Source organism: Ornithorhynchus anatinus, chromosome 9 (assembly GCF_004115215.2).
Source record: "Ornithorhynchus anatinus isolate Pmale09 chromosome 9, mOrnAna1.pri.v4, whole genome shotgun sequence".
In the NCBI taxonomy this organism is placed as follows: domain Eukaryota; kingdom Metazoa; phylum Chordata; class Mammalia; order Monotremata; family Ornithorhynchidae; genus Ornithorhynchus; species Ornithorhynchus anatinus.
In genome coordinates this window covers 8,640,475-8,655,000 of record NC_041736.1, presented here as the reverse complement: position 1 = coordinate 8,655,000, position 14,526 = coordinate 8,640,475, and the positions used below count along the sequence as shown (strand labels likewise).

Sequence of the window (14,526 nt, the reverse complement as noted above, 5' to 3'; positions counted from 1 at the left end):
GATTTCTCTAGGTCAGCCGCCTAAAAGGCGGAAGGAAATAGTGATTGTAGTGGGGAGGCTCGAAACCTTCTCGGTCTACAACCTGGGCTTTCCTGCAGGAGGCCGTGTCTAAACTGGTATGAAAAATATTTCAGTGGAATTCTCTGCCTAATAAGCAGCAGAAGTCTTCCCCCTAGGAGGTGACCCCCCCAAAGTTAAAATTTGAAGTCCTACTGGATTTTCTTCATTCTGTATTTAAGTATCATTTGCTCAATCCTAGCAAGGAGGAGAACCCATTCCGAGGTGCTTTCGCTTTTAAAAGTTGGGCACGTTTTAGGACGGACCTAGACTTAGTAATGTTACATTTTAGTATGTGTGAAAGTGGCATTTTAGTGGCTAGTTTCTATAGAAAATATTTTCTGATACCTCCCAAACAGAATTGAATGATGAAAGGGGATGATCCACATTCATTTCCTGTAACCGTTTCAGGAACCTCCAATCACTGGTGAAGGTATGTACCACTTCTCCCCACCCCCCTCCATATTCCACACCCACAAATACTGAATACTTCCCCCCATGTGTATAAATTAAAATCCATAAAATAATACAGGCATTATAAAATTTGTGTTAAAACTTATAACAGCTTTACTGATTTACTGACAATGAAAATATATAGCATTTTTTCTGTCTGAGCATTTATCAACTCTTGGCAACCCTGCACTAACTTGACATGTAAGATGATCAAAATGGATTATGTAATCTTTCCCATTCATTTCTATTGATTTTAGTTATGATAAAATTCATCAGTGTGCAAGGGAACACTTAGCCTGAAAGGCTCTGTTTGACCAAAAAAAAAAAAAAATCCACCCAGCTGTAATAGGCTGGATGTAATTTTAGAATAGGATGGCAAAAATTGCAGTCCACAGAGCGCCTTGCCCTAAAGGCTGCAGCAACAAATTAATACAAATAATTCATACTATCTCATAACATTAAATCTGCCTAATGCCAAGTTTTCACTTTGATTTAAAATTGCAAAATTTGGAGCATAAAGAACGAACATGTAAATGTCATTTAAAAATAGTTTCCAAAAGTAACCATCTCAAACTTTATTCTTTTTTTTATTTAACTTCAAGACTAATCCAAGTTATTTCTGCGACTGCCAGTAACATCAAAATGCCAGCGAGTGGGCCATTTTAATCAGTTTTATTGATTCATGCTTTCAGTTCTTATTCAGTTAAAAACAAGGCACATTAAATACATCCTCTTATTGCTCTATAAATGCATGCAGCTCATTCTGTATATCAAAAGTAATAAATAATGGCAATAAAACACCAAGACAGTTATAAAAATGACAACCCAGCCTCAAACACAGTATTTAACAGTCCAATCTAGAACAATAACCTCACGCAATACATAAAAGTGCCACATGTATAAACATGCAGTAGGTAGGGACACACCGCACTCGGGCTCGTGGTATACGGATGTAGTTTTCCCGTTGCCCCACACAGGACTTGAAATAGTGCCGAACAGTGCAATCTTATGGCCACGCTGACTTGAACTTCAAAATATTTTTTAAAATATATGAAAAGCAGGAGAATGAAATCAACCGCCTTAATCACTCTTCCCTTTTCCCAACTAGAGAACAGAATGAGATTTTTGCCACTGGACAAAAGCTAGGCAGCATGCAATTCGCTCACCCTAAGGAAAGTCAGAATCCAAAGTCAAATTTAGTGTGGGACAAGGAGGCAGGCGCTTATTTGCTGACAGCAGCCTCCAACATCCACTCTGACTGCACTCCACAAGAAGGGAGGGGCAGAACAGCCAGCTTGGTTGCCCAAGGTTAGGGTTTTTTTTTCTCTGCTAGGATCGTGACCTCCAAGTAGATAACGACTTGGTGTAGCCAACCAATTCCTTCTCCTGCCAGATCCCAAATCGGACTTTTCTAAGAAGAAAAAATTGAGTTCTGAGGATCCTGCTGATTTTTCCCAAGCATAAACTGCCTTTTTACCTCCAGGGCGTGCGGACTTTAGGAGTAAGCAGGTAGGGTAGGAACAGCGCTTGCTTGTTTGCTCCTCGGGGGCCTGGGGCCGTACTCACAGACGCAAATGCGGCTCAGGAACCTCACAGTCCCCGAGCAAGAGAGACCAGGCCCGTTCCCGCCTGTTACAGATGCAGAGAGATACAAGTCGGCTCTATCTTGATCTAACATGACCGAGAGAGAGCGGGAATAAGACACATCGCATGTTTTTATCTGGGATGTTTTGAGAAAGCAGGCTTTTCTGAGAAGCAATTGGAGAAATCCCTTGTAGCGGTATAGAAACACTGAGTTGCCCTTCGTGAGCCCCCAGGTGTAAGATAAATGCCATTTTTAGCAGCTGAGGCCTGGCTGGAGAAGATCTGGACTTTCTGCAGCTTTAACCAAACAATGGCCAGCTTCCTACATCTGATCATTTCTCCTAGATTTTAAGCACAAGATAAAAGGATTATTAGCTGAAATGGACAAACGGGAGAACGAGCTCTGGCATAATACGAGTCTTCTACTGCCACGCTAGAAAGCATCTTTGGGACGTCATTGGTGCCGTGCAACTAAGGAAGGTTTGGGGAGTAATAACTGCCTAGAAACTGTAAGTGCTCTATTTCCTTACACCTAAAGACTTGATCATCAGAAATCGGGCCGCTCATCTCACGAAGGGAAAGAGCAAAGTGGCTGGAAGTAAAACTGGCTCAATGGTGCAAAAATATCTAACTTAGCAACAGCCTTCATGCTGCACGTTTAAAGCAGCCTAAGCAAGCGTGTGATACAGCAGAGGGACAACGACAATTTAAACCAACAAAGTGCCCTTCGTTACTGCAACCATGTGCCTTTTGTAAGTTAACCTAGACTGTAGAAAAGCTTAAAACTTGTTTACCCACAATTACCATTTTTCTACAAAGTGCTAAAAGAGCACAACGTGTGGTAACCAGACGACGAATGTTTGGCGATACCAAAACAGACTTTTTCACAAAAGTAAAGGGTGGAAAATTGTGCTTTTTTAGAGAAATCCTCCCTCCCTCCCGTAGCTGTAGCCCTACTCCAGTGAGATAGAAATGTTGAGTTCCTTCTGGAGCCTATCTAGATATGCCCTTTAAGGAAGGCAGGAGTCCAAACCAGCTCCCCCCCAAAAAGAAACAATTCTGTAAAAACAAACCATCTTTGCAGGCTCAGGACATGCCTGAGCTATTCTTCCTTCTACCTGCAATTCTGGAAACTTTCTGCCTTTCTCTCAGCAACTTGCTACTGAAATTTGTTCTCCTCTCGCTGTTTCAGGCTGGCCAGCTTTTGACACAAAATGGGGCAACCCATGTCCCAAGATGGAGCAGAGAGGGGTGCTCTTTAAAGAAGAAGGGGGATCTAAAAGCTGACCAGGGCTGTGCATATGTCAGCACTCACTCTCAGGCTCCTTCTTGAATTTTTGCCAACACATTTCTGCCACCACAATGGAGAAAGCACATCCAATCCAGCAAGCCACCCAAATGAAGCCCACCATTGATACCCGCGCAGGAGAGAATTAATAAAGAAAGGGTAAAATGGTACTTCTTTATAAAAATCAGTCTGACTGGCAGATAAATCAAGAAAATCAGCACAGACACCCGAAGGTTTGGAATGTTTCCCCACATAGAGAAGGCAGCTACCAACATCCACCAATTTCAGGAGCAGGATGGTCTGGTTGTTGAGTAATAGTCCGGTTTGTGTGCAATGGGGTTTTGTCTTCAAGCTGCTCCTATTCACACTCCTCCACAGCTCCGGTCCACCGGAATGGGGACCCGAGGGCCCAGGTTTTCTTCCGCAGTTTTCATCAGCATAGCCAGCCGGCTTCCAGACACCATTCCTTTCTGGATAGCACTCATCAGCTAAAAGAAGCAGCAGAAAACACTCTCAGGGCATACTCAGAGTGCATTTGCGCCCCCTCCCCAGCATTTCAACAGGACCAATAATACAGTGGTCTGACGGCGTGAAGTGCTGCGTCGAAGACTGTATCGGGGAACCAAAGAATGCTTCCATTTGGGGTGCCTTGGTGGGTGGCAATTTCTCCAGCACCAGAAGCAGACGGCAAAAGCAGCCTGAATGCTCTCAGCACACTGAGGTCCTGGGAGGAAGTCCAATTGAAAGCCGGTAATTCTCACACACCCTGAGAAGCCGGGAACCCTCTCTGCAATCATCATTCCATTTATCCGCTTTCGTAAGGTGAGACTACACTTGACTCTTGATTCTTCTAAATCCAAATTCTTTAAAGACTTTTGAAAGTGGTTCGTATGTAGGTCCTTGAAACTGGCCCCAAAGATCTACCTGGAAGAATGAATGCACTCCGAGCTCAGATTTTAGTTAATTCTCCTTTATCCGATGGATAAAATCAGAATTAGTCTTCAAATTACATGCAGTCAGCTGGCAAAAGATTTTTTTTTAATGTGGAAAACACATGGCCATCCCAAGTGGCTGTGATTTTCCTCTTATGGCTAGGTCATTTTGACTCTTCTATTCCATCCCCACGCCAACTCCTCCTACCCTCTTCCCTGCCTCATTGAATAGGTCTGGCCACGAACCAGATGAAGCACAATAGGCAGGGTCCATCAACATCTTCATTTTAAACATTTTTGGCTCAATTTTTCAGCCCCTACGGGCACATTGACAACTGCTGGGAACGAGAGCCTGAGGCGAATTGGACCCAAGGCCAAGGAGGTCATTATAAAGTAAGTCAACCTCAAAAATTAGGGGGGAAAAATATATATCTTTACACCCTCCACTATCCTCCTCACTCTCTATCTCAGCAACAAGGCTTAGTGGATTCAGCAGTGCCCTGGGAGTCAGGAGGACCTGGGTTCTAATTCCTGCTCTGCCACATGTCTGCTATGTGACCTTGAGCAAACCACGTAAGTGCTCTGTGTCTCAGTCATCTCATCTGTAAAATGGGGATCAGAGTGTGAGCCCCATGTGGGACAGGGACCGTGTCCAACCTGATTAACTTGTATCTACCCCACTGGTTAGAACAGTGCTTGGCGCTTAATTATTTTTACTACATACAAATCATAGAGAATTTTCTGATCAAAGTGATGAAGTACCCAACAAACATCATTTTCTAGCAGTCTAGCATTACTAGCGTTGACCATTTGGTAAAGCAAATCTTACTGTTTTATGTTGGCAGCTGAAGATTTAAAAATAAACTAAGTCAGGTTATTACTTAAATGTTGAGTCAAAGGGAGTCTACAGCCTAGAATTCGGAAGTATTTATTAGGCCTCTACTATATACAGGGCACTTCACTAAACCCTAGGGAGAAGACAAAATTAACCATAACCCACAGCTAATGAAAAGTATGTTAGGCTCTCTTTTCAGAGTATCTTGTATAGGCTTAAGACTAATCTGGGGAAAATATGATCATTCTTATGGGTCTCAGTTCCCATATTTTTCAAGGCACAGAAACCATTTTACTACAGATATAAATTCAAAATACCTGGAAAGAAAAAAACCTCTACAAATTTAGAGAACTGTACACTTTGGGTAATTTTCTATTAGCAGTGGTTCTCGCTTTATCTACTGAAAGCCCTTTTTTTAAGAACTCAATTGGCAAGAGGAAGGCCTTAAGATATGTCTTTCAAGGTAACACTGTTAAAAATCATCCAGGATGTGCCACAATATTTTCAGTCCCGGAAAATAATTTTGAACCATCAATTTCTGTAAATATGCACTGTTTAGACAAATGGGTAAAGAACCCAGGTTCATGAGAATAAACACTTTTTTGTAATGCTGGACACAACCTGTGAAAATTTTCTGCATTTAGATTCAACAATGCTCTTATCTACAGCTCATCTCGAGAGAGAGAGAGAGACAATTACCATTTCCTCTGCCTTGATCTTGTTTGTTTAACTTGACACAGTGAAGAAAGGGCTGACATTGACCAAAATCCCCAGCATTAATTTATCTCCTGCTCCACATTCATCAGTGCCAGGGAGCAGGAAAGACCTGGCAGTCATGTGAAATACACACCCAAGAAAGACTCAACAAAAACAAATCTGGCTGACCAGGAACAAATAAACACTTCCTAAGAGCACAATCAAATGGACGGATATATATTATCATCACTGGTCTTTTACTTCATTTTATAGTCTTCTCTTGAGACATCCCATATTGATCTTGGGGCCACTTCCACATAAGGACAAAGAAAATTTGGTTCCGAAATGAGTGGGGAGGGTTGGAAACCAGATGTGTGACAGTGGAAGATGCTGCCCCTTCCCCTTCAAAAACATGAGTCAGAATTGAGGAATTAGAACATTTGAACCTTTACTATCAAAAGGCTAGCTACCTACACAGATGAGTTTTCTTGCCTTCCCTTGGCTTTTCAAAATTTTAGTTGAAAAATAAAACACTGCATCTAGAAAAAATAATGCACCTGGGAAACTTGTTTATTTTTTATTTGCCACCTAATTCAAATGAACCTCCCATAGCTAAGGGATATGTCAGTGTAATCACCAGTGAAGAGGTTTACTGCCCTACTTCAACAGGGATCTTGAACCAGGGATTTATCCCCAAATCCTTTCAATGTATTCCAAATATTCAAAGGAAAAGCCACCCCATTTCCCACAGGGCCTGCTCCATAACATATGGATGTTTCCAACCTGCCCTTTACATGCTTTAACTACCATCTAGGGGGTAAGCCGGTTTCTCAGGTTGAGTACCCCTGATAATTCAGGGATCTGATGTTCTCAACATCCACTGACATGCACACCTAATGTTCCTACCTCAGTTCCTAAGACTGAAAAGAGACCTCACCTGCAAAAACTCATTGAGTTCCACCTGTCCGTTTTTGTTCAGATCCACTTCATTTAGAATTTCATGAAGTGTGTTTTCATCCATCTGAATGCTGATGCTCTAAATGAAAGAAAAATACAGGCCCATCAGCAGGATCCATTTGGTCCTGATCCTGACAGTTCAGTCTTACTGAGGATTCACAGATCCAAAGAAGTCTTACCTCTAACACACGCTGAACATCAACAATGGTAATGAAGCCCTTTTTGTCTTTGTCGAACATGTGAAATCTCTTCTTGTACCTGGAAAGACCATTTGGGAAAATTAAAATCCTGCCCTTTAGCATCAAAAAAATTCAGTATCAGAAAGCAAGCAAGCCTATAGGTTCGGATTTACCTGTCAATATCTGAGGGCAGGAGGCTGATCTCAGAGCGGTCGGTCAGTTGTTCTGATTTGGATTTATAGCCCATCTCGTAGTACAGAAACATCTTAGCCTTTTCGAGTTCTTCCTACAATTGAGATTAAATAACAAGGCCTTAATGTGTTAGGGTAAAAAAAGACTTCGTACATACCCTCTGTTCTTCCACAACATGCGTTTTCACTACACATGTGGGTGGCCCAATGCTGAGGAATGCTCTTCCAGCATCACGCATCTGGCTGGAAAGAACATGATAAGGTGTCAGAAGTAACAGTAAGGCACATGCCCTGTATTGTACAAAGGTACGCTAAACCCTGCATTCTAGGAGAATGCAGCATACTTTTAAGTTCTCCTCTTGCTTCCCACTTCCTTCTTATTCCACCTGTCTCTGCCCCCACAGTTGATGGGTCCAAAATTGACTGAAAGTGACCAAGTTTATCCAAGACAGACCCCTCTCATCCCGAACGTTGTGACATCATTGCCTCCACCGCTATTTGTTGAGGGCCTAACTGTGCGCAGAGCACCGTACTGCCCTAAGCAGCACTTGAGAGTATCCACCACGAGCAAAGGACACTGTCCCTACCCTCAAGGGATTTACAATCTAAAGAGGGAGACAGGCAGATCTAAATGATTTACGGAGAGAGGATACAGAAGGAAGAACAAGGATAGAGCCTATAGTAGCACCAATATATCAGGATCCACCAGCTGAAAAATTACCCAATACGTACTTAGACTGTGAGCTCACTGTGGGGAAGGAATGGGTCTACCACCTCTGTTGTATTTTCCCAAATGCGGTACGGTGCTCTGCACACAGTAAGCACTCAAGAAACACCACTGCTTGATTGATATGTATATGACTGAAACAAATACTTCCTCATGATAACCAAACCCAAATAGAAGGGCCTAGAAGTGTACATTTGCAACACGAGGAGAGCCGAACCGCGGCACAGTTCCCGCACGGTGCTGCCCTAGGACTTAATCGTGACTGTTAGCCTGACAACTTAAAGACACACCTCTTTTAAATGACCACACTGCCTCCCATTGGATTTGGGGTGACAGAGACCCAGCCTCGAAAGAGGCTCCCCAGGAGCGCTCTGAACCCAGGGAAGGAGGCTTGATGCTCAGGTGTTGAGGTGGCGCATCACACCTCGCCTGGCATTATCCAAGCACGCACAGTGGCCCTCAACCATGGGGATGGGAGGTGGCCGGGAGACTGAAAGGCAAGCCGGGTCCTCCAAGAGGCCTTCCCAAACTAAGCCCCCTTTTCCTCAGCTCCCCCTCCCTTCTGCGTCACCTCAACTCACTCCCTTTTCTCTCCCTGCCCTGTCTCACAGCACTTATGTATATATGTATATATCTATGATTCTATTTACACTGATGCCTGTTTACTTGTTTTGATGTCTGTCTCCCCCATCTAGACCGTAAGCCTGTTGTAGGCAGAGACTGACTCTCTTTATTGCTATATTGTACTCTCCATGCGTTTAGTACAGTGCTCTGCACACAGTAAGTGCTCAATAAATACAACTGGATGGATGAATGAATCATCCTTGACGTTTATCACTGGCATTGGCAATTCCCTCCTAGATCATCCCGTCATGAGCATTCATTCATTCAATCATATTTATTGAACTCTTACTGTGCACAGAGCACTGTACTAAGCACTTGGAAAGTACAATATAGTAACAAACAGAGACAATCCCTGCCCACAATGGCCTCAGAATCTAGAAGATGAGCGAAGGGGCTCAGGGTCTCCAACCCTCTCAGCAAGGCAGGTGGGGCGACTGGCTCAGGCAGGGAGCCCCAGGGTGTGGGTTGGCATTTGTGGACAGAAAGGTTTCTTGGAGGAAAGCAGGAGTGGGGAACCAAGCGCTTTCTGTACCTTTTTCCTCTGTTCACTCCAATTCAGTTCTTTCCCCATTATCTCCACAATCCTGGGGAGGGCCTCTTCGGCGGCCTGGACGTTCAAAAAGGCAAGTCGGGTGCGGCGGGAAATCATGTCCACGGCAGTGCACGCGTATTCCTTCAGCCCGTACTTGACCTGTGGCGTTTTAAGAATAAACAGCTCTCTTTGGGACCTACTTGCTACTTGCCTACTTGCTAGCGGCAACTCAGGATCCCTCCTGACCTACCAAGAGGGGTAAAAGCTCTTTTCTGGAGAATCCACTTCTAGAGCTTGCATCTCTCACACTTCAGTCTTTACAGAGCATCTTTGTTCGGACAAGTCTGAAGAATCCCAGAACTTGATCTCTCTGATCCTGAAAACTTCCCGGGGAAGCGCTGTAAGGAGCACGCTTAACCCATGCTTTGCCCGAAAGAGGCAGTGGGGGAGGGAAGCAAATGGGTGGCTATCTCCAGAAAAGACCTGGAAACCAAACTCCAACCCGCTGCTGTTTGAATTCAAACTAAGCAAGAACCACACACCCATGGTAGTCGACAAATGCCACTGCCCACAGGACCGTCAGAGACCTCTCCCAGACGGAGCCCCCATCTCCTACCTCGGCTTCGATGTAGGGAAATTCAGACACGAGACGAACTCCCACAATCGGCCACCTCTTTCCGGTTACACTTGCGATCTTGGCCACCTCGAAGGCTTTGTCGCCATACGTGGTGGCGAGGTGTTGAGCCACCTGTAGAAACAACATCACAGTCAGCAGGCACCCTGTGCTGCAGAAGCCGTTTCTGGATTGACAGGAAAAAAGGAAAACTTGTGCGAGTTCTTTCTTTCAGTTTTCCGCACCGTGGGCAACAACTTAGTTGGGGAAGAATATTAGATCCTGATTGTGTGGGAGGAAACGGTTCGGGCTGGGAATGCTTAGCCCAGCAGTAACGCTACTAGGCATGTATCACTGTAACGGTGACTAATGAGGCTTCAGCTTCTTGCCACTGTCGAGGTTAAAGAATGAATTTTGTTGGGCTTCAGGTGTAGCAGACCTGGGGGCCCGTTAAAAGCAAATTAAGGATTCTTGCCGGAGGGGGTTGCAGAGAACGAGCAGGTGCCTTTGGGACGCAAGACCAAAGGGATAGTGGCCTCTGCATTGTCGCTCTTGACAATGATCTTTAACGCTATCCAGATATCAGGGTGCCTGGCAGACTCAGCGCAGGCTTTCCAGCCAATCAAACCCACTGAGGAGAAACAAAAGTGATCTTTAACCACCTGTGTCCCGCAGGCGGATGCTTTCTGAAGAGGCGGTGGGTGGCCCGGCCAATGAAGCTGCTGCCCAGACAGGCGAGGAAGAGGTTGCATTGAGCAAGGCCGTCACCCACCCCTCTGAGGGTGCTTTACAGTGGGCACGCACTATGGCCTGGTAAAAAGAGCAGGGAGACACGAGACCCAGGTTTCAGTCACAGACACTGGCCTACTCTGTGGCACTGGCCAAGTCACAACCTCTCTGGGCCTCAGTTTCCTCATCTGAAAAATGGGATAAGATAATAAATAATTCTAATGGTACTTGTTAAGCTCTTATTATGTGCCACGCAATATACTAAGTGCTGGAGAACATATAAATTCATCAGGTTGGACACAGTCCCTGTACCATCTTAATAATAATGTTGGTATTTGATAAGCGCTTACTATGTGCAGAGTACTGGTCTAAGCGCTGGGGCAGATACAGGGTGGTCACAGAGAAGTGAAGTGACTTGCCCAAGGTCACAGCAGACAGGTGGAAGAACCAGGATTAGAACTCATGACCTTCTGACTTCCAGTCCTATGTTCTATTCACTAAGCCACGTGAACCCTGCGTGGGACAGGTACTTTGACAATATCACCAATTTGTAGCTACCCAAGTTCTTGGCATATAGTTCAGTGCTTAAAAAAGTGTCAGGGCCTTTAGGACTATTATTAATGACTCTGGGCCAGAGTTCGGTCCTTAGTTGCACTGTATTCCTAAAGCGGAGCTGGCCCTGAAAGGGTCAGCCCAAGAAATCTGGCCCGGTGAGTGCCAAATCAAGGGCAAATTGATCTAGAGTCTAGACTGATCCCACTGAGTGTAGTTGACCACTGACCCACTGTGCTGTCCCTTTCAAATACAGTGGTCCAATTCATTCACCGTTTTTCACCTCTCAAATTTTCAATCCCCAAATTTTGGAGCGTCTTATTGGCCAGTGCCCCTAACAGACCAAGAAATAATAGAAACCGTCTCCCAACACTTCAGACTACTTGGCAACTGGCTTGCCCGAGAAGAAATGAATTTCACCTACCTCACTCTCAAGTCCATAATCTTGAACCAACCTAATGTAGAGGGTCGGACTCCAGTCTTTTCCTCCCTGGAGGAAGAGCCCAACTGTTCGACTTGGCCCGGCATTTAAGTTGTGGGTCTTGATGGCTGCGTCGACGGTGTCTTCGGCCATAGAGCGGTATGTGGTCCATTTTCCACCTGAATGATAAGGAATATATCACAGGTCCTGGGACAAGTGCTAGAATAGATACAATTCAACCAGTTTGGACCCAATGCCTGTCCCACCCGGGGCTCACGGGGACAGGAAGGGAGAACAGGTATTTTATTCCCGATTTACAGAACTGAGACTTAGAAAAGTTAAGTGGCTTGCCCAAGATCACAGGATAGGACAATGGTGGAGTCGGGACTAGAAGCCAGGTCTCACAACTCCCAGTCCTGTGCCTGTTCCTCTAAGCCACCCTGCCTCTGAACCCATCCAGGGGGGTCACAAAGAGTGATCAGTGGTTTCTCTGTTCCCCTCAATTGCCAATTACTCTAAGTAAGCACAAAATTTTTAACCTCTCCCTCCAAGTTCTACCATCCCTTCTACATTTGCGGGGTTTGGGGCCCAGCAGGAACCCTGGAAGCCCCAAGGCAGAATCGCTCATACCTGCGATGGTGACAAGGCCACTCTTGCTGATGTCGACCACGTGATTACGAGAGATTGACTGGGTGTCTTTAGAGTTGGGGTCGGTTACCAGAGGACGGATCCCACTCCACGCAGCCAGGACATCTCCTCTTCGCACTGTGGAGAAACCAAGTCCATGAAGAGGGAGTTAGTGGGTGAGGGAGAGGGAAGTATACCCATCTCATAACCCTTTGGCTCTCTGGCCTGCTGGCCTGCTAGCCTCTGCCTGAGCCACCCCTTAAACCTAAGACACCATTCCCATTCACTTACTGGCCCCTTTTCAACAATCAATCACTCATTCAGTGGTATTGACCGAATCCCTACTGCCTCCAGAGCACTCTACTAAGCCCTTGAGAGAGTACAATAGAGTTGGTAGACAGATCCCTGCCCTCAAGGAGAGGACATGGGTGTTGGGAAGTCTCCCCAGATAAGCTTTCTTTTTGGGAACTCCCAACCTCCCCTCTAAAAGATAAACCAGTCCTTCCTACCTTACTGCCTACAAAGGTTAGTCTGCTTAGCACCTACTGTGATTTGTTACAGGGCACTTCTTTTCAGAGGTCATGCCTTTATGTCCTCTGCCGCTCCTGGCAGAATTTAGGAAAGCAGGATGGATTTGGGGGAACAGAGAGACCCTGCCTTTACCCATAATTTAGAGAGGTGATTTGTATACATTCTTCTGCTTTCAGTCAAAATCACCTCACCCTTCTCCCTCAGAGAGGCAGAAAAAGCAAATCTAAACCTAGTACTGAAAGATAAGCCTGAACCAGGAAAATTGGCTTAAATTCTAGAGCAAGATTAACTTATCCACCCATTTAACATTTCAAGAGATTCCTGCCTCAATATGTTTTGTTACGTAGCTAAACAAGCTGAGTAAAATACATCCGGTCAACCATCTGGCAGAGTTGGTATTGTTTCCAGAACAATACTGCTTCTTTTCCTATTGCTAATCCAGAACTGATTCCAAAGAAATGATCTTGATTTTTCTCAGGTCTGGGCTACTTGGAATGCCAAGCAAGGCACTGTTTAGATGGTTTGCCTCCAAGCCCAGCTCAGTGAAAGACATCAGCTTCCTTGTACAGAGTCCTGAAATACGTCTAGATTTTACAGGCTTCTACCCCGTGTGCCTTGTTCAATGCACTGAGCTCTTTATGCATTCAAGAAATATGACGTGGACTCAATTTATATCTTAAGCCATACAGACAGCCTCTTGCCTGACTGGTTAAACCAAAATTCGAGAAAGGCCACTTCCCCTGTCCAAAGGGAGGGATTCATGGTTGTGCTGGGATTGGATTTGAGAGCTGGATTTAATCCAGCTTGCTTCACGTTGCCTTAACTTTTGAGGCTCACACTAATAAAAATGCAAAAACCAAAGGAGTGCCATCACAGAAATTAGTAAAATTATTACTACCGTAGAAATCCTGAGGAACTCTGGCAATATTTCATTTTAATTAAAATCCTCTCCTTAGCAGCGGCTCAAGCCCATGACCTGATGAGCCATGAGCTTCTTTAAAAGTGCCAGTCCCACACTGTCTCTAATGCAATGTCCGTGCACTGCCCTCGTGATAGACAAGCTCTCTTTCCTCTCTATAAGGGAGGACTCTTATTATCCAGTCCCAGTTCCCTCCAGGAAGCACAGCACATGGCCACTGGCAAAGTGGGGGCTTCCAGGTGGGAACGGTGACCCAAGTCGGGGACTTGTTACTGACATGCTGCACGAACAGCAGGATTCTCCATCGGTTCCCAGAAGCCCCCTTCCTCCTGCTCGATATGATCTCCTGAGAGCAAGCAACAAGGGAGTAGATCCATCAGGCACCTACTGTATGCAGGGCACTTAGCCAGGCTCCTCCCTGTGGGCAGGGATATTGTCTCCCAACTACTGTACTATTCTTTCCTAAGCACTTAGTACAGAGCTCTGTACACCATAAGCACTCAATAAATATCACTAACTGATTCATCTCCTCTTGCAAAAGGCAACCTGTGCCCTGGAGAAGTTTATGGCCTAATGGGGGGCACTGGCCGAACTGCTTCAAAAATATCGGAGGCCACAAGAATTGCAGTTGGAGCTGAGTGTTTAAAGCTCAATTCCATCCCTGGTTTAGTAATCCCTGACTTGAATTCACCTAAACTCAACAGTAACCATCTTGGAAACTTCCACAGACACCCAGTGGCCTGCTTACTTTTCAAACTCGGCACAGCAAACGAGCCCCATTACTGTGACCGTTCCGTTGCTTGTTCCATTTATAATGTACGTAAAATTGCCTGGCTTTCCTACCTAGCTGGCTATTTAGGACTGTGTTTTTGGATGCTGTTTTCCTATGTTTGCTTCTCAAAAATCAATATCGGCGTGTGAAAATATCTAAATGAACACGGGGGGGGAAAGTGTCAGAAATCGATACTTCTCTACCAGCATGTTTAACCTGGCGAAATGAAGTGTTAATCACAGAAATAAGATACCATATTACATTTATAAACTAATGAAACTAGAAAAAGCAAAGCGCGTGACACTAT

General features: G+C 45.0%; 1 protein-coding gene across 3 annotated transcripts in view; it reads right to left on the bottom strand.

The window, feature by feature from the left end:
- Nucleotides 1–1,060: 1,060 nt before the first annotated feature.
- GPD2 (glycerol-3-phosphate dehydrogenase 2) overlaps nt 1,061–14,526 on the bottom strand; it is a 98,508-nt gene continuing 85,042 nt past the window's right edge. For all 3 annotated transcript variants that reach the window (XM_029071557.2, XM_029071558.2, XM_001509041.5), the window contains exons 10-17: nt 12,001–12,135; nt 11,374–11,549; nt 9,672–9,803; nt 9,056–9,214; nt 7,155–7,267; nt 6,982–7,060; nt 6,783–6,881; nt 1,061–3,870 (exon numbers count right to left, since the gene is read on the bottom strand). In XM_029071557.2, the coding sequence (XP_028927390.1) occupies nt 3,745–3,870; nt 6,783–6,881; nt 6,982–7,060; nt 7,155–7,267; nt 9,056–9,214; nt 9,672–9,803; nt 11,374–11,549; nt 12,001–12,135 (1,019 nt within the window). In that variant the 3' untranslated portion in view covers nt 1,061–3,744. The remainder of the gene's footprint in view (nt 3,871–6,782; nt 6,882–6,981; nt 7,061–7,154; nt 7,268–9,055; nt 9,215–9,671; nt 9,804–11,373; nt 11,550–12,000; nt 12,136–14,526) is intronic.